This window comes from Artemia franciscana, chromosome 16 (genome assembly GCF_032884065.1).
Source record: "Artemia franciscana chromosome 16, ASM3288406v1, whole genome shotgun sequence".
Classification (NCBI taxonomy): Eukaryota; Metazoa; Arthropoda; class Branchiopoda; order Anostraca; family Artemiidae; genus Artemia; species Artemia franciscana.
This window is the reverse complement of record NC_088878.1, coordinates 2,534,271-2,554,750: the sequence shown is the minus strand read 5'-3', so window position 1 is coordinate 2,554,750 and position 20,480 is coordinate 2,534,271. Positions and strand designations below refer to the sequence as shown.

General features: G+C 33.7%; 1 protein-coding gene and 1 long non-coding RNA gene across 2 annotated transcripts in view; one reads left to right on the top strand and one right to left on the bottom strand.

The window, feature by feature from the left end:
* LOC136036898 (protein tramtrack, alpha isoform-like) overlaps positions 1 to 17,989 on the top strand; it is a 96,034-nt gene extending 78,045 nt beyond the window's left edge. The window contains exons 7-8 of the mRNA XM_065719275.1: positions 7,084 to 7,243; positions 13,135 to 17,989. Of these exons, the coding sequence (XP_065575347.1) occupies positions 7,084 to 7,243; positions 13,135 to 13,399 (425 nt within the window). The 3' untranslated portion in view covers positions 13,400 to 17,989. The remainder of the gene's footprint in view (positions 1 to 7,083; positions 7,244 to 13,134) is intronic.
* Positions 7,436 to 20,480, bottom strand: part of LOC136036899 (uncharacterized) — an 83,279-nt gene continuing 70,234 nt past the window's right edge. Inside the window, exon 3 of the long non-coding RNA XR_010619820.1 lies at positions 7,436 to 7,900. This is a non-coding gene — a long non-coding RNA (uncharacterized LOC136036899). The remainder of the gene's footprint in view (positions 7,901 to 20,480) is intronic.

Genomic DNA, 20,480 nt, shown 5'->3' with positions numbered 1-20,480 from the left:
AGGTGAAGGTTTAACACTACTGGGGACTTTACCGAAAGTTTAAGGTTCAAAATTACCCGGTACACACAAAATTCTTAGATCGAGATAGGAAGTAGTTGTTGAAGATCCTAAAAAAAAGTGCTAGACCCAAGAAAATACAAGCAGAAGTGGTTAAAGTACCTAAACAGCCGGGAAGACCCAGAAAAGCTGTTGAAGTTGAGATTTCACAATTCAAAGTATACTCGCTTCCAAAAATAATGAAGAACATGAAAAAGAATTTAAAAAAATTACATGATACCACTGACAAATATTGATATATTAAGTGACTCGGTCATAATCTTTATTTTCGAGGCGTTTTTCCTCAGATAACTTACTAAATAACATAAAGAAAGAAAATGTGGTGTAATGAATTTTGACTGCATGGGATCGCCTGGGACTCATTGGATTTGTGATTTCAATGATCACACTTACTCATTTGTAAAATATTATGATTCTTGTGAAAGTGAAATTTTCAACTACTTCAGGACTTCAAATAAGCAAATTCACTATCATTCTAATCAAGTCCAAAATTTTAACGATGTGAATTTTTTTCATTTGTGTGTCGATTATATAAAAAGAAGATTTAAGGGAATGGGTCCACAGAATTTAATTTAAAGTTTATTTTTCAAATATAAATTGCAGTAGAAAGAGAAAATATGTTATTTGTTCATTGTAGAAGTTGTAAATATTATGGAAATGTTAGTAATGTTTTCTTAGTATCTAAATTTGTATTTGGTGCTACAGGTTTATCTGCTTTCGCTATGTTACTCCTTTCTTCTTTAACTCTTTGTAGGGAAACCAAACGTTTTCGGGAAATATTCTTTGTGCCAGGTAGCCTTGGCAATTTTGTGGTAGAGGTCTGATACGACTTCTGAGTCGACTTTCAGGACTTCTGCTTGCAATTCATCTGGTCGACGCGATTTATCTAATTTGATTGACTTCAAGACAACTTCAACCTCGCTTCTGAGTGGTGGTGGGGTGGGTTCCGATGGGGAGATGGTAAAATTCTTAAGAACGGCAGGACGAGGAGGACTGATTGGAGGGCTCAACTTTTCTTGAAAAGTTATCAGCAATTTCGTGTATCATTACCTCCGACGATTTCAGTTGTAATTCTGTCGTGAATTCAATTCGGCCTCCCTGCTTCCTTGTTCTACCCTTTGCAGACGCTAAAATGACATGGTCTTCATTCAATTTTTTGTAAAGTAAAAAAAAAAATCAAACCGAAAAATGCCAGGGTACCAATTTTCCTTAAAAAATGAAGCTGTTTTCAAGAAAAAAAGAATATATATGTACATAAATAAACGATTATGGCTCGATTGGAGAATAGTTTTAAGAGAGTAGATTTGTTAATTAGATTTAACATGATTAAGAAAAATAAATAAAATTTACTACCTCCTAAAAGCAACACTTATCCGTGTAGGAGGTAGCGGAAACACTGAGAAAAAAAAATTCAACCGATAGTACCAATACAACTATTCTAGATCCATTGGGATTTTTTTTTTTTAATCCATATATTAGATTGTAGCTTTTGTCAAGACTGGAATTACCTTGATTGGGCTGTCGAGAAATTTTTTTCTTTTGAATATATATTTTTACTTTTCAACTCTCATCTTTCGAATCGTAAAGTTCAGGTTTGACTTGCCATGAGATGTTTTTCAGGGGTGACCATGTTGGACTAGTGATGCACAAAGCTTTGGAAAAGTCTATTTGATTCGTAATTTCGAGATACAGTCCCTTATAAACTTTTTTTTTTTAGTTTTTAATGTTTGCATCTGGAATTGATTGGACATTCTTGTTATAACTTGTAGAGCTTGGATAAAATATCAGAATAATTGACCTTTAATATCCCAGAAATCTTGGAAAAAAAACATTTAACTTGTCGTTTTTTGTGTCGGTGATGAAGATATTCAGTTATTAATATTTCTTTGTTGTTGTTCAAAAGCAGAATTTTTTTTTAACTTCAGGAAACGGCAGTCCCTAAAGATGTTCTGGCATACGTGCTCGCAGAAAAAATTCAGCATAAGCTCAAAGTAATTATGATTGAATAATTTGGCCGCTTTGGGATTTCCCTCTGGTGTCATTTATTTTGATTGACAAGCTCGCCGACAAAAAGGGACGTTAAATTTCACTGTCTTTTCAGTCAAATTTTACAATCAAACCACAAATTCTCTACAGCTCTCGATGAGGGCTATTCCCCTGGGAAAATTCGCTAATGAGCCCTTTGTCAGCCGACACTGATCTCGCAATATGATTTTAATATATCGAATCTACTTAAGTAACAGAAGAAATTGCGCTACAGCACGGTGCCTCAGCCCCAAAAATTGGCTAACGAATGGTTGATTTGTTACTACAAAGTGTAAATGCACATTTAAGTTTTCAAGTACTGAAAGGCGTGTATTCTCTCTATCCTATGGGTTTATTGTTGAGTGTGTTGCAGTTTTATGGCACTTGGTATCTACCAAGTGACATATAGCGATCGCAAATTCTGTCGGTCTGTCTGTCCTGGTTTTGCTACTTTAGGCACTTCCAGGTAAGCTAGGACGATAAAATTTGGCAGGCGTATCAGGAATCAGACCAGATTAAATTAGAAATTGTCGTTTCTGTGATCCGACCATCTGGGGGGGGCGGAGTGGGGAGACGGTTAAATCGGAAAAATTAGAAAAAAGAGGTATTTTTAACTTACGAACGAGTCATCGGATCTTAACGAAATTTGATATTTGGAAGGATATCGTTTTGATTCAATGCGTTTCTACTTACCTGAGTGTTGTATTACGACTTTTGTGGATGATACAGCTTTAACTGTGTCTAGTCAATCCGTCGATGATTTGTTGTTGAAAGTAAATAGGGCATTAAAGGCATTTTTGTATTTACAAGTTTGAGCCTTTTGTCAGTGAAAGTTAATAAAACTAATTTTAGGATTTATAGGAGAGTTGGTAAGCCTCCATGTGTTGATCGAAAGATATTTTTTAACGGTAGGCCTTTGTCACAGGTGCATGAAGTACGTTATCTGGGGTTCAAGCTTGATTGTAATCAATCTATTGAATCTATCTTGGAAGAACCATAGTGAGCTTGTTGCAGCTAAAGTTGCTAGAGGTTTGGGAATTTTGCGTCGATTAAAGCATGTTTTACCATTATCAGTCCTTTTATTATTATATCACACCATTGTTGCGCCTTATATTTCTTATGGTTGTGTCCTTTGGTCTAGTAATTTCTATGCAAATTTTGAAAGAGTGCAGCAGATCCTACAAAATAAAACAGTACGTCTTCTTGGTAATATGTAGAAAATGTGAATGATACCGCGTCATGTTTTAAGAAATTACGAGTGCTTAACATTGGTCAGATTTGAGATTATCAAGCTACTGTTTTTGCGTATCGATGTTGCAATGATGTATGTCCTCCAGTTTTTACCAGTTTCTTTTGAGTAAATCGTTCACTCCATGGGTATGAGATTAGAGAGGCAGATAATTTGATTGTTGAGTACCGAGACACCACACGTGCAGCTTTTGGAATTAGGTATTTAGCTCTGGCTATTTGGAATGATATCCCAGCTGGCATTAGGGAGGCGAAACATATTGGGTCGTTTAAAGTAAAATTAAAAAAACATTTATTGGGAGTGGGAGATAATTTTTTTTAATTTTGTTAATTATTGTTAGCCTTTATTTATGCATATTCTGGTGTTAAGGGGTTATTTGATTGAGAGTGTTTTTGTCCTTCTTAATTTTTTTTATTATTAAATTAGGTTGAGAATCAGAGGATTGCAGCTGGCCAACATCAGGCTGTTTGAGCCTTCCCCCGGTCGGTTGTGTATATTTATAGTTTTTGCAAGTTAGTAGTTAATAAAGAGAGAGTTCATTCAATTCAAATTCAATTCTCAGAGCTCTTATTTTAAACCCCGACCGGATCAGGTGACGTTGGGGGGAGTTGGGGTGGGGAAACATAAAATCTTGGGAAACGCTTAGGGTGGAGGGATCGGGATGAAACTTGGGAAAAATAATCATAAGTCTTAGATACGTGATTGACATAACCGGAATGGATCTGCTTTCTTTGGGGGAGTTGGGGGGGGGGGGGTAATTCCTAAAAATTAGGAAAAATGAGGTATTTTTAACTGACGAAGGAGTGATCAGATCTTTATGAAATTTGATTTTTGGAAGAATATCATGTCTCAGAGAATTTATTTCAAATCCCAACCGTATCTGGTGACATTGGGGGGAGTTTGGGAGGAACCTAAAATCTTAGAAAACGCTTAGAGTGGAGGGATCGGGATAAAACTTGGCGGGAGAAATAATCACAAGTCCTAGATACGTGATTAACATAGCCGGAACGGGTTCGGTCTTTTTGGGGTAATTTGGAGGGGGGGGAAGGGTTAATTCTAAAAAATAAAAAATGAGGTATTCTTAGCTTACGAAGAAGTGGTCGGATATTAATGAAATTTCATACTTAGAAGAACCTCTTGACTCAGATCTCTCATTTTAAATCCCGACCGGATCCAGTGTCATTGGAGGGGAGGGGGGGACCGGAAATCTTGGAAAACGCTTAAAGCGGAGAGATTAGGATGAAACTTGGAAAGAATAAGCACAAGTCCAGGATAAGTGACTGACATAACCGGACTGGTTGGGCTCTCTTTGGTGGAGTTGGAGGGGGGAGTAATTCGGAAAAATTAAAAAAAATAAGGGGTTTGTAACTTACGAACAGGTGATCAGATCTTAATGAACTTTGATATTTAGAAGGATCTTGTGATTTTAAAAGTTAAATCCCGACCAGATCCAGTGATGTTGGGGGGGGGATTTCGAGGGGGAACCGGAAATCTTGGAAACCAAAAATCTTGGAAAACGCTTAGAGTGGAGGGATCGGGATGAAACTTGATGGGAAGAATAAGCACAAATTATAGATACGTGATTGACATAATTGAAACGGGTCTGTTCTCTTCGGGGGAGCTGGGGGTTGTTAATTTGGAAAAATTAGAAAAAATTGAGGTATTTTTAACTTAAGTACGGGTGACCGTGCTTTAAGAAAAATGAGGTACTTCTAAATTACGAATGGGTGATGGGATCTCAATGAAATTTGATATTTAGAAGGAACTCATGTCTCAGAGCTCTTATTTCAAATCCAGATCTGTTGTCATTAGGAGGAGCTGGAGGGGGAAACCGAATATATTTGAAAACGCTTATAAATGTCGTAGATTCGTGATTGGCGTAACCGGACTGGATCCGCTCTCTTTGGGGGTTTAGGGGGGCTGGGTTCAGTGCTTTGGCAAGTTTGGTGCTTCTGGACGTGCTAGGACGATGAAAATTGGTACGCGTGCCAGGGAGCTGCACAAATTGACTTGATAAAGTCGTTTTCCCCGATTCGAACATCTGGGAGGCTGAAGGGAGAGGAAAAATTTGAAAAACTGAGGTATTTTTAACTTACGAGTGGGTGATGGGGTCTTAATGAATTTTGATATTCAGAAGAACCTCGTGACTCAGAGCTCTTATTTTAAATCCCGACCGGCATTAAGCCTCTGATTTTCCTTTTAAAGCAATCTATTGATTCTTAGAATTTTGCTAGAGCTCATACCATATGAGCTCTTGGCTCTTCCGACCTCGTCACAAGTGCCATATGAGCTCTTAGCTCTTGTTATTGCATATGCGAACCTGTCATTATGGACACATGTTTCAGGTAACGCAGATGTCAAGGTGCGTTCAGCGTAGTGCAATTCTTTTTTGTAAAAAAAATGGCGGCAATGTCAACACGTGGTAAAACGTTGTGGAATCCTTCAGTCCAATATCTTAAAATATCAATAATTTTTTTTTGCCAACTGCATCCATATTAGGTCTGATTAAACATTTTGTTTTAAAAAACCTAAATTCCCTATCTATATATACCTATATTTATTTATGCCTGAAAACTACGCTAAAATTTTGCTTTTGTGGTTTCAAAATATGAAGTTCCTAGGGTAGTACATTGTACCATATATTATATCAGTGTTCCCGGGTTGAACCGTGAAATACATGAGTAGAACTAAACAGCTAAATTTGACAGCACGTTTTGTCCACAAAAATTCAAATTTCAATTACCTGCTGATTCCCAAAAACTACTACTTCTTAAGCTGTTTGGTGCCGACGGATTCGACGGATTTTTTTTTGTTCACCCAAAATTGCATAACTTCGGCACCCAAAATTGCATGACTGTATACTGTGTTTTTCATTAAAAATTGAATTCCAGTTTTTTTCAAATTTAATACGATGTAAGTGAGCTTTACATATTTATTGCCTTCTGTTTTTCTTTTTTGATTTGTAGTTGAAATAAAAACAAAACAGTAAACAATTCTTGTGTTGCAAAGTAACCAAAAGGGGTTTCTATTAATCCCGATGTGTATTGTAGCAGATGAATGCAAAAGATGGTAATAGTTATAACAATACAAGTTGGATTTGTCTAATAGCACAAATTGACACTAAAATGCTCGGGTCTTTTTACTTTCCAGCAACGATTAGATTTCCGTACTTTCAACAATTTTTTTTTGTTTTGCGAAAACTTTCTTTTAAGTACGAAAATCAATTCTTTTTTTGGTAAGTATTTGTAAAGACTTGCTAAAGTGCTAAAAACGTCTTTTGATGCATAGGTACTTATGAAGCACTGTCTATTGGTGGCAGAGCTTTTTTTTTTTTTTTTTTTTTTTTTTAGCTCCATTCTTTTTCTTTTTACGAAGTCTTAAATGTTGGGTAACGAGGGCTAGGACTGTATATGAGCATTTATTTTGAACCCCATTAACGTTAAAGACGAATTTCCAATCGACAATGGACAACAAGCTTGCTACTTGTCCCTTTAAAAAACACACAGCAACTGAAACGTCGCCCCGACGCCCTAGGTACCAGGAATGACTCACGAGGATCTTTATCTTTTATCCTTTTTTTCCAATCGACTATTTCGAACACTGATAGTGGGAGTTATAATCAGAGTTTAATTGGTTGTGCTCGCTCGATTTTTCAAACGATTGTAGAACTCTAGACTGTCTCCCTTCTCATGAGCTCTTCCCTCGTCTTTGTCTTTTCATATATTCTGTGTTACTAAATATTGCTTTTACAGGTATTAGAAGGGCACAACCACATGTATGGATACCATCTGAGATGATACAGAAAAGTCAAGACTATTCTTCCTCATCTTTGAGATCAGCATTGCCTTATTTTAGAGATCATCCAATTCAAAGAACTCATGTTGGTGAAGAACGTGAACACTATGGCTACAGGTTTGTCTATTGGCTTTTTGGGTTTCTCTCGGTTTCTTTCAATCTCTCTCTCTCTCTCGCTTTCTTTCTCTCTCTCTCTCTCTCTCTCTCTCTCTCTCTCTCTCTCTCTCTCTCTCTTACTCTTTTACTCTCTCTCTCTTTCTGTATGAGAATTTAAGACATTTAGATTTTTATTAGATAAAATCTGAAGGGTCTTAGTTGTATCATTAAAGCACAAATATGAATTTATTTTGTTTGTTACTTCCGTATTTTAAATCTATTTGTATTAGAATCTATGTCATAGAGTATTTACCAAAATAGACAAAGCTTATGCTGTCGATAGTGTCATAACCAATGTTTTTTCTATATATTATCATTCAGAAAATTAATTGGTACTTTCACTACTTTTTATGGTATCATAAATAAAGATACCTAAATTATGTGGTATCTGAGTTAGAGTAAGTAACGCAAGATAATACAAAACTTAGCGTTAAATTGTACATGCCCAGTGTCATCTATATTCTGGCTAAATTATAAACTATTATTGCTATGCCAAGGCTCTCAAGCTATATATGGCGCCACAAAGGATGCAAAAATAAGGTCTCGGCATACATAAGTGCCATCTTGTGTGGTTTTATCCAATACGTATGTTTTATCCACTACTTCTCAAGATCTTGTCTAGAAATGTAAAGAAATTTTGAAATCTTCTAGCCTCTCGATTTGGACTAAACATTATGAATTCTGCATGCTTTCGCTCTTCTAGGGAAAAATTTCTTTATTTTTCTATATTTCTCATGCGTTTGTCCCATTTGCTGTTTTTTTTTAATTTACCTTCTCCCTCCTATATTATTTCCTGCTTACATGGCTAAATTTCTAATAATATATCCTGATATGTTGGAGATCTCTCTCATAATATACCTCAGGGAAGATATCTCCACATACATACCTTTCATAAAATATGTTGACTACAAAGCGTGCTTGCAGCGGTGTGTACACTTAACAAAATATAGGAAAAACTGAAAATTATTGGAAAAAACGCCTTGAAAACGAGAAGGTTTCCAGTTTGATAGGTTTGGGTGAAGACTTGTACCAAAGTATTCTTAGTTTTTAAGTCCTATTTTTCAATGCTGATAAAATTGCGTTCAAAAATAAAGAAAAATATTTAAGTAAGTTAATAAAGCAGGATTTTTAAATACTGATAAAATTATTAGGTTATGATCAATGCTGGTAAATTGCGTTTAAACAATAAAGGAAAAAAATATTTAAGGTAATAAAGCCTTATTTTTAAATAAAGATAAATTTCTGATAAAATTTGATAAACACCGATGAAATTTTTAAATACTGGTCAGTACTGATAAAATTGCGTTCAAAATAAAGAAAACAACATTTTTATAAAACAACATTTTTAAATACGGATAAAATTCTGATAAAATTTGATAAATACTAATAAGATTATTAAATACTGATCCGTACTGATAAAATTGCATTCAAAAATAAATAATTTTTTTAAGTTTATAAAGTAGGATTTTTAAATACTGATAAAATTTGGTTCAAAAGTAAAGACAAAAATTTTTGTAAGTTAATAAAGTAGGATTTTTAAATAGTGATGAAATTTGATAAATACTGATTAAATTTGTAACTACTGATCAATACCGATAAAATTGCGTTCAGAAGTGAAAAAAAAATTGTATGTAAGTTAATAAAGCAGGATTTTCAATGAAAATCTGTAACATAATCTGAAAAGATTGCTTTCCAAGCATTTGGTTTTGGTTGTTAAAGCTTGCTAGACAAATCAGTGGTTTCCAATAGGACAATGGTTACATTAACGGTCTTAGGGGTAAATAAATCAGTCAAAAGATAAACATAAACATTCAAATGGTAACACACTTAATCAATATGACTGTACAACAATAAAGTTCCAATAGAAAATCTAATTGTGTAGATTTTTACTACATTCTTATGTAATGAATTCAGAAATTTAATCGTTTTTGCCTAGAGCCCCTAGAATTCACCCAGTTATTTTTCGAATGTTTATGGTTGACTTGCCTGTGCTATACAAAAAAATTAGTAGAATTTCAGACATTAGAAATAGAATCGTTAGATTTTTTTAAATGCGAAATAATACAAATTTCCCAAAATTAAAATTGAACGTAAAATTTGAAAATATTTGGAAAACGATGAAACTAGTATAATCTTTAAAACACATAAGAAAGTGAAAATGTAGCGGGCCCTCTGATAGCTTGCAACATGATTTGGAACTCTCTCCCAGAGTCTGCGCTGTGCACCCACTTGTTTGATATCTTCAATAAGTATGTTAGAGGATTTCTTGCTAATAATTAAGTTTTCCCGGGTTTTCCGAGGAATTGGTCTCTCCATATCCAGTCTGTTGTTTATTTGTGTAGGTGGAATCTTGCACTCCTCCTCTGCCTAGATTGTTTTTGGGGAGGGGGAGGGAGGGGATTATTTGGGTTAATGATGTGAGTGTTTTATTTAAAAATTGTTTGATGGATGTATTTGTTTAATTTTTTGTTTTGTTTCTCCCCTGTTTTTTCCGGGCTATAGAGCCTTATGGGGGAGACTAAGCTGAAGAATTTTATTGTTTTATTGTATGCAAAAGACTGTGGATTTTGTTAAGCATTTATATATTCCTTGTTTTTTTCAATACATTCATTTCAATTCCAAACTTGAAAAAAATGAAAATTTGGGAAAAATCTAAAAGTAGATGGCATCAAACAGCTCAAGAAGGTATAGCTTTCCTTTGAAGGTGTAGATGTCATTAGGAATCATCAGAAATGTTTGGAATTTTAAGGGTGAAAAACGTGGCTAAGTGTCACTTATTACTTCTTTTTGTTTATTTTCGTGCTTCAACTTGGCAACACTGACGAAAATATGATACTGTCTTAATAACTTTGCAATTTAGAAACAACGAAAAGAAAACTCTTAGAAAAATTAATCACAAAAAAATTGTCAAAATTTGACATTTAATAAATTTGTGCTTTTCTTAAGATGATTATTTTCGAACTGTTTTCTCCTTTTAAATCCACTTCTTAAAAATGCGTAAAACCATCAGTTGCCAAAAAAAAATTTCCATTTGGTTCTAAGGTAACTGCGAATGACGAATTCCCTTGTGGGTTTGAGGGGCCACAACACCTACCTTATTTATCGTATTTTGTTCCTTGTAAGTTTTGCTTAATTGTTGATTGTACCATCAGTACGTTTTCCGTTTCATTTCTTCATTCTTTTTTTGTGAGTAATTTCTGCTATTTTTTAGGTTTCGGCATCGTAAAAGTTTAAATTTACTTTTTTTTGTTTCGCTCTTTTTTCTTAATTTCTGCTCTTGTTAGGTTTTGACGTCGCATGCAAGCTAATCTCAGCTTGTTTAAGTTTTAAATTTACTCCTTATTTTCCTGGTCTTTTTTCTGCTTTTTTCTCTTTTTTCTTTCATTTTTCTTTTTGTAATTTCTACTGTATTTTAGGTTTTGATGTCGTTTGTAAGCTAGTCTCTGCTTGTTTTAAGTTTAAACTTACTCTTTGTTTTTCTGCCCTTTTTCTGCTATATTTTTTTAGCCTTTCAATTTTCTTAATTTCTGCTCTTTTTACGTTTTGACGTCTATATAAGTTAATGTCTGCTTTTTTCAGCTTTAAATTTACTTTTTATTTGTTTCGCTCTTTTTTCTGTTTTCTTTTTTTATCTTAATTTCTGCTCTTTTTAGGTTTTGACGTCGCATGCAAGCTAATTTCTGCTTGTTTTAAGTTTTGAATTCACTCTTTATTTTTCTGGGAAAAGAAATTCATGTAAATTTAATTTATCATTGTCGTTTGTATTGTTCTAATTTTATCGACCAAATCATTAATATTGTTGATGTTTTAAACTTGTTGCTTAAGGATTTTAGTCCAGTAAAGGCTGTATGGAACAAGTTTCTACTATTTTAGGATTTTTTAACTTGTTGATTAAAATGTAGTGGTGATATTGCAACATTTAAGTTCCAAACCAAAACACAGAAAGTGCATCATTCAACGACTGATGTTTGATTTTCATCAAAGTGAAAATCACAATTTTCATCAAAGTGAAAACCACAACTACCACTAGTGTTTATGCAGTGAAAAATTCTACAATCTCTGCCCCTAGTACCCTTATCAATGTGATTCCAACCATCACAACCACAGATGCAAAGTTTTACAAGTAATTGCATTAACTGATGGTGTTTTTATAACTTGTTACCCAACATTTCTACTATTAGCCTAATGTATAACAAAAACTATTTGTATTAAAAAAATGGAATTTAAAAAGCCAAGTTTGATGGAAAACTTAAGAGCAAAATTAAAAATAAAATAAATTTAAAAATAAAAAGATCAGAAATTACTACGAGTTGTTAGATTACAAGTACAATAAATTACATGAAATACAACTAAAAACAGACAGAAATTAAAATGAGTAATGAAGCCAAAGTTGAAACGAACTGAATTCTCCACAAATATGCTGTGTGTTGCCAACATTTAATCCTTCTGGAAGGCTACTGTTGTGCTTTGCTGAAAACAAAAATGTTTTCGGCAGTTTTCTTTTTCATTTTAAAATTACGAATAAAATACTGCACAAATTTTTGGAGTTTTATACGAAGAACTATTTAAGAATTGTATAAACACGGAACTATGTAAAAATTGAACTGTTTAAAAATTCTGTACCTTTTTTAGTTGTGACTATCTGCTTAATTTTATTACTTTGAAATGTTTACTTTTGTCGCTCCTTCTTCTTCTTCGATATAATCCTGTTCAGATAACTAAATTATTTGGCCGAAAAAAACTTTTAATCTAAGCAGTCTGTTTAGTTTTCAGTAAAGCTAAAAATACATATCTAGCCTTCTGGGGGGGGGGGGGGCTGAGGGTGGACAACGCAAACCGTATTTGCAGTAATTTCTGTTGTTTTTTAAGTTATGCCTTACTGTTCATTGTAATCTATGTTTGACTTAGGTTGAACTTTTTTTATTCATAATGATAAGCATGTTGTGTAGCTGTTTTGGACTTGGGTAGCTTGATATTGAGATGAGTTTTCAGTTGTAGTTATTCCTGCAGCAGCTTATAGTAATGACAAATGTATAAAATGGTATATAAATGCATCTACATTTATATTAATTCTAATTCTATGAATGTTTATAAAATTTAATTAAATTATAAGTAATTGTAATTTTATAATATAATTAAACTACATAAATGTATAAATAATAAATTGTAAATATAGCAATTCAGTAATTCTTGCTTGTTTTAGGTTTGATATTATATATGAGGTGATTTCTGCTATTTTTACGTTCTAAATTCGATTTTTACTTCAATAAGAATTCGTTTTTTTTTTTGTAATTTGATCATGAAGAAAGGTCAGGGGTTTCGGTTGTTCAATTTATTTAACCCAAAGTAAAACCATATTTTAGTTCGTTATTCCTCTTTACTACTGCTACTAACAACTCACCACAGCACCAAGCCACAAGAGGCCAAACAGCTGTGCAGGCTCCTTCTCCATCCTAATCTGTTTAAGGTGTTCCTCTTTATACCCTCCCAGGAAGCACCCTTTCCCTTCAATCTTTCTTTACAATTTCCTCCCACCCCAACCTGCTTTTCCTTTAGTCCTAATTCTCGGACGACCTGCTTTTCGTTAGCCCTAGATGGTTGGCCGAAAGGACAATATTTGGTACAGTCCTTTAATGAAATCTTTTACTTCCAATTGTAAATTATGCTTCACAGTGACGTTCAGACCTGTAGCCCCCTGAAATGTCTAGTTATTTTTAAAATGTCCCAAAAAATTCCATGAAATTCCTTTAATCATTTTCATTTTAATCCATTTTACGGTGAGTCTGTTCTGATTCAAATATACAATGAAATCAAGAGCTCGAAAATTCAATACAGATTTCTTTTAATTTCAGGCCTTCAATGGAGCACCGTGCCTCCCAACTGCGCGCTCGCCTTCCCAGTGACGTCACTCTTACTCCCATTAAAGTCAGAGGGGTAGATCAAATCAACGCTTCATCCATTCCGTCAAGACGGGATAGTCGACCAATCAGAGCTGATGAAAGTCGTTCGTCAACTGAGGAATTTGTTTGTAGGATTATTGACAATGTTCGGCGAGAATTAGCTATTTCTGGGGAAATTGACAGAAGAGGCTATTCTAAGGGAACTCGGTGGAATTGAATTTCTAGTCGTTTTTTTTCTTTGCCATATTCCTTTTTAAGGAAATAAGTTTTATATATTTAATAAGTTTTATATCATATTTTCTTTATTTATCAAACGCCCGTCAATTTTCAAATGTTTTAAAATGGGAATGTGACTACAATTTTGTCTTACTAGAGGTTCAACTTTTCAGGGAATCCCTTGAGGAATTAATTAAAAAGGTTATTTTAAGGGAACATGATGGAATTTATTGCTGTTTTTTTTTTTTACTTTGCCATATTCCTAAGGGGAATAATTTCTATATATGCCGTAAGTTTTAGATTACATTTAATGTTTATGTAAGTTTTATATTATTGAGCAAAACATACAAATATGAAAATTTTGGAAGGTGGGGGCACGGGCTGAATCCCCTCTATCATCCTTGTGGTGATATAAGTAAATGTGTATTTCTAGGTAAATCTATAGAATTACTTCAATAAGACTAATACGGTAATGTGGCATTTTTTTTTACTGTATTAGAACGGGGAAATGACTATAATTTCGTCTAGATAGAGTTTCAGATTTTTTTTTTTGGGAGGGGGGGGCTACAAAGAATATAAAATGTATTTGCCAAAAAGAAGTATCCGTATTATCTATTATGCGTTCAGAAAGTGCATATTTACTTATTGTTTTTCAGATCTATAAGATAGCCCTCCTCCCCTCAAACACCCTCCACCAAGATATTTGAGCGTGTAATCAGAACTTGTCTTCTTTCCTTTTTCATTTAACTTTAAGGTTTTAACTGTTAACATGACCTGTCATTGATGCTTTAAATATGTTATTCGCTTTCTGATTTCATTTTTTTTTCTTTTTCCGTTTTTACTGTAAAGGCATGCGAGAAATTTTGTGAAATATGAAAAATTCCATTATAGAATTAAGAAAATTTACTTAGCATTTAAATTTTATTAGCATGTAGCATCAATTAAAATTAAATAGCATTTAAAATTTTAACATGCTTTTTGAAAACAACTATCAAGTGATAAAAAAAAATGGTAATTTGAAGCAGATTCAGGAATGGCAACTATAATCTCTGTCAATTTTAATGGTAAAACTTCATAGCGAAAACAAATTTATGAGAATTTTGAAAGACAGCATGGAACCTCACCGTCAGCTTACGGAAAGAGCTTTGCACCAAAGACGCTTTTCAGGCTTACCTCATGACAATAAACTGGGAGAATTAGTGGACTTATAAAACTCAATAAGAAGATTTTGGTCAAAGAGATAATTTTCTCTTCTGGACGATTAAAAACCTGTTCAAAAGACTTTCCTTCAAAGGTGAAGGGTTATACTTAGCAGGGGAGGGAAATTGCAAATTTGAAACAACCTTATTGATTATTGAGCAAAACATACAAATATCGAAATTTTGGAAGTTGGGGACACGGGCTGAATCCCTCCTACCTTCCTTGTGGTGATATAAGTAAATGTTTATTTCTAAATAAAGCTATAGAATTACTTCAATAAGACTAATACGGTGAATTTCTCGTCTCAAAACAAACATTGGGATTACAAGCTTTTACATTTCGGTCAAACTTTTTTAACGTTACAAAAGTCATAGCTGCTTTCCACTTGTTTCTAAATTCTGAGCGTTGAACAGCTATGCAAATTTGGCAGCGATGTCGAGCTGAACATTATTAAGTTGAATTGGAACATAACTTTCTGAGGAAACATAATGTAAAAACTGAAAAAAAAGGTTTAAACCTTTTTTGCTTAATAAAGAAAACTGAACTGTCTTAAAAAGGAACTGAATGACAAAACAAAAATTAAAAGGAAGAAGAACAAGAAGAAGCTTTTTTTTGCTACGGGTAATTTTTGCCGAAGAATGAGAAATACGAACCAAAGCAGATATTTTGTTAAAGATATCCATCAAGCTATCTTCAGTGCTCAGAAAAATAAAATAAAACTAGCCTTTTGTTCTTTTTTTATATTTCTTAAGTTTTGTAATTTTTACATATCTTTTTTTGCACTGAAGACGGCTTAGCAGAGGTTGTTGCTGAAATATCTTCTTTGTTTCATATTCATCATTTTTTGGCTGAAAATTATCCTTATTAATGTCTTCCCTTTGGTTTCTTATTATTTTTTCTTTGTTCTTCGTTCACTGTTGTCTTATTTTTTAAGCGCCTATTCAGAAATACTAGCGAAAAATTAGTATTAATATTTAGAGTTTCTGTCGAGGATGGTCAGCGAGCACTGTTGAAATATCAATCAGTGTCTGGCACCATTATTATCCCTATACCATTCCTTTCTATTTTAAATTTTTTAATTTTTTCGTATGTCTGTGTGCTTTGAAGGTTTGTTTCTCTTCCTTCAAAAGAAGTATTTGTAGGATTTTTATAAAATTGCATTTCCTGTTCAACATAGGTCTATTTATTTTCGAAAGCTCCTTTTGCAAAACCATTTAGAGGTCAGTGCATAGAGACAAGGGAAATGCTTATTTTAACTTGTTTATAACCACTGTGTTCCCTTTTTTTGTCGAGTTTACCTAACCCCGTCTTTTATATCTATTTCCGTTTTTTTTTATTACTTGTCCTTTTTTTCCATTTATTTTACTTTTTTATTAGTTTTTGCTTACATTCCTTAGAGTCATATAACTGTTCTTTTATATCTACATCCACGTCTTTCATTTTTTATCATGCAATAGAAGGCACCACTTAAGATCTTTTTTCAGGATAAATGTCAAGTTGAAAATATAAAAAGCCAAAAAATTTCATCCAGCGCGTTATTTTTTAATGACTGCTTGCGTCCTTGTCCGATAAAAATGTTTTATTTTTTGGATTAGCTTTAACATGGGTCATTTTAGCCCAACCTCAAATCTCCCAGATGCTGCATTCAAACTACAAGTGTTTATTATTTTCAGACATTTCTTATTTGAAGGAAATTATGATTGTGTGCCTGAAAGTATTAATTATTCCTATATCTGGTAAGCATACATATTGATATCAAGTGAGTCAGGAATAAAAGTGGCTAGGATTGGGCTGGGTTCAGCTGCTTGACTCGATAAATATTTCAACTCCCCATTACTTAAGACATTCTAGCACTAAGTTCACTGGAAATAATAAAATGAGGAAATATTCACTGTTTAATCTAGGATTTTAGAAAGAATATGGTGGGGAGGGGAGGGGATGCCTAGAGGGTTAATGTTTTTTTTCATATTGTATATAATTGCTCAAATGTAAGTGAAATCTGCAGAAAATAATAAAGGAATCAAAGCATGTGCGGAGTGTGGGAAGGGGGGGGGTAACTGAATCCACTACTGGATGTGGCTCTGGAAGTATTTTTTATTTTATTTTTTAGTTTAGAGAAGCTGTTTTTGTGAATGTCTGAAATCTGTTTAATGTCCACATTCACCGGTAAATGTCTGAAATTCCTTTTTCTCTGCTTGAATTCAATTAGTTTTGCGAATCAACTTTTTCAGTCTTATGCAAACTTTAATGGTAAAAGTTAAAGTAAGATTGGGGTAGGTTAAATTAGGTTATGAATCTCAGAAATGGTTTAGGGATCTAATCTAAACCCAATCTAACCTAACCTGTCACCATCAAACCTTGCATAAAACTGAAAAGTTGACTGGCAACGCTGACTAATTCAAAGGAGAGAAAAAGCTATTTCAGATATTCACCAGTGAATGTCGACAACATTCACCAATATCGGTCACTCACAGTAACAAATTCCCAAATTAGTAATAATTCTTGTTTGCGGCCTTGGGCAATCCCTTAAAATTACAAAATTATAGGAATCTATCTTTATTTTTCTTGGCAGTATTTAATTCCCTGGTTACAAGTTATGGGTGAGGGATGTACAACCAGAATGGTGCTAGCGGTCCACCAGAAAAGTAGAGACTCTGTCCCAAAGCCCATAAATATATATATAAATACTTTATATATTCATATAATAGCTAAGCTCTTGATTTTGCAAGGATTAGGTGCATTCGAATTGAAATTTATAAGTACCTGCACAATGAGGATTCTTGTCCATGCTAGGTATCCATTTCATATTATAAAATACATCCAAGCCAGATGTGTGGGAGAGGGGGGCTTTTATATGGATCCGCTACCGGGTTTGGCTTTAGAACTTTTTTTTTACGTTATTAATATATTTTTTGTCATTGTCGACGTTATTGAAATTTTTCTACCCGCACAATGAGGATTCTTGTCCATGCTAGGTGTCCATTCCATACTACAAAATACGTCCAAACCAGATGTGTGGGGGAGTGGGGCTTTTATATGGATCCGCTACCGGGTTTGGCTTTAGAACCTTTTTTTTACATTATTAATATTTTTTTCTCATTGTCGACGTTATTGAAATTTTTTCTATCATTCATTGCTTGTTTTTAGTCCTGTTTTGTTTCCCCACGTGAAATGACACTCTTACTGAAGAATAAAGTGGAACACAATGAGATGAAAAGGTAATTTAAAAAGATGATATTCTTATTACTTATAGTTTAGTATGTTTTATATTCTTGGTATTATTATATACCTTATAAGTGTTATTTATTACAGTTCTGCCTTCTTATATTACACTCTTGTCTGGTTTTATTATCTGTATTATTTTCTTATATTATACTCTGTGAATAATTTATATCCTTTATCCTTGACGACAAAACATTATTTTTCTAACCAATGTCGAAGGAGTAAATTTGTTTAGATGAATTCTATAAAAGAATAGTTCAATAAAAGAATAGGCTTTTTTGTGACGTGTCTTTATTGGGTTTTCGTTTGTATATAGGCTGTATATATTTGTATGTAGTAATTGTTCCCTTTAATGACATTCCACGTGTATTCAAAGTTCACTGTGATGTATTCAGCTCGACAAGGTTTTAAATGAAATAAAGTATTGTTTTTGTAACATATTGTATAACATAGTTGTTTTCTAATGGGCGGGTGCCTCATTTGGTTTTAATTAGTATGTTCCTGGTCAACAAAATTTGTCAGTTTTGACAATTATAATTTTTTAGATTTATGTCAGTCAATCTACATGTATTGCCGAGACGAAAATATACCGACAAGTTTTGTTTAAGGAGAAAGTTTTTAATTTGAATCGTGAATTATTTTTTACGGAAGTAATTTTCTATATTAATTTTTATTTAAAAATTTTCTTTCTTGATTTTTCGTGTAATTTTCTGCGAGAATTTCACAATCAAAAAGCCTTATTCATGGGTATTGTTCTATATGTTATAGTTTGAGAAATAAACAAGAGCTAAGAGCATATGGCACTTGTAACAAGGTCGGTAGAGCCAAGAGCTCATATGGCATGAGCCCTAGCAAAATTCTAAGAATCAATAGATAAATTTAAAAGGAAAATCAGAGGCTTAATGCCGATTGGGATTTAAAATAAAAGCTCTGAGACACGAGGTCCTTCTCAATATCAAAATTCATTAAGATCCGATCACCTACTTCGTTAAGATCCGATCACATATTCGTAAGACAAAAATATCCCAATTTTCACGTTTTCCAAGAATTCCGGTTTCCTCCTTCAACTCCCCCCAATGTCACAGATTCTGGTCGGAATTTAAAATTAGAGCTTTAAAGCACAAGATCCTTCTAAATATCAAGTTTCATTTAGCTCTGGTCACACTTTCTTAGGTTACAAATACCTCAATTTTCAAAATTACCCCCCCCCTCAACTCTACCAAAGAGAGAAGATTCGGTCCGGTTATGTCAGTCACGTATCTTAGACAGGTTTTTATTCTTCCCATCCAATTTCATCCTGATCTCACAGCCTTAAGTATTTTCTAAGATTTCCAGTCCCCCCAACTGCCCCACCCCCCAATTACGCTGGATCCGGTTTAGATTTAAAATAAGAGATCTGGGTTACGAGGTCCTTCTAAATATGATGAATGCTGATTTTAGATACATAAGTTTCATCAAGTTCAGTCTTACCCATCAAAAGTTACGAGCCTGAGAAAATTCGCCTTATTTTAGAAAAATGGGGAATTACCTTCTAAAAGTCATATAATCTTAACGAAAATCACACCATCAGATTCAGTGTATCAGTGAACCTTACTGTAAATGTTTCAAGCTACAAAAATGGTACTACAAAGGTTCTACAAAATGTGGAATTTTGTATTTTTTGCCAGAAGATAGATCACGGATGCGTATTTTTTTTTTTTTTTTTTTTTTTTTGTTTCCCAGGGGTGATCTTATCGACACAGTTATCCTAGAATGTCACAAGAGGAATCATTCTAACGGAAATTAAAAGTTATAGTGTCCTTTTTAAGTGACCAATAAATTGGAGGGTGGCTAGGCCCCCTCCAACGCCCTTTTTATCCCCAAAGTCGCCAGATCAAAATTTTGAGACAGCCATTTTGTTCAAATTAGTCAAAAGCCTAATAAATATGTCCTTGGGGACGCCATCATCTCCAAGAGTTCCCAGGGGAGGGGCTGCAAGTTACAAACTTTGACCATTGTTTACATACAGTAATGGTTACTATGAGGTGTACAGGCTTTTTCAGGGGGACTTTTTCACGTTGGGGAGGGATGGGTCGGTTTGATTGGGTTACGCGGGGGATCTTTCCATGGAGGCATTTATCATGAGGGAAGAGAATTTTCATGAAGTGGGCGCAGGATTTTCTAGCATTATTAAAAAAAAACAATGAGAAAATTAATAATTTTTTGAACTGGAAGTAATGAGCAGCAATAAAACTTAAAGCAAACAGAAAATATTACGTATATAAGGGGATTTTTCTCCTCCACAATACCTTGATGTTTGCGCTAAAATATTTTCAATAATTTCAAATATTTATTCTACGGCCTTTGTGATTCAGGGGCCATTCTTAAAGAATTGGGACAAAATTCAAGCTCTAGTGTAAAGAGCGAGGTATTGACGAGGGGGCGAACCCTTTCATATATGTGATAAAAATACACAAATATAGAAGTTCATTATGTAGGTTAGTTCGTAAGTTACCTATATTTATTACTAACAAAAAATTGTTGTTGTACTTTCAAGTTACCAAAAATTGGAGGGCAACTAGGCCCCCCCTTTTCTTATCAAAATCGTCCGGAACAACAAATCTATCATTAAACTTCTATCCACTCCATCAAACGCCTTTTTGAAATCCAAAAATGCAACA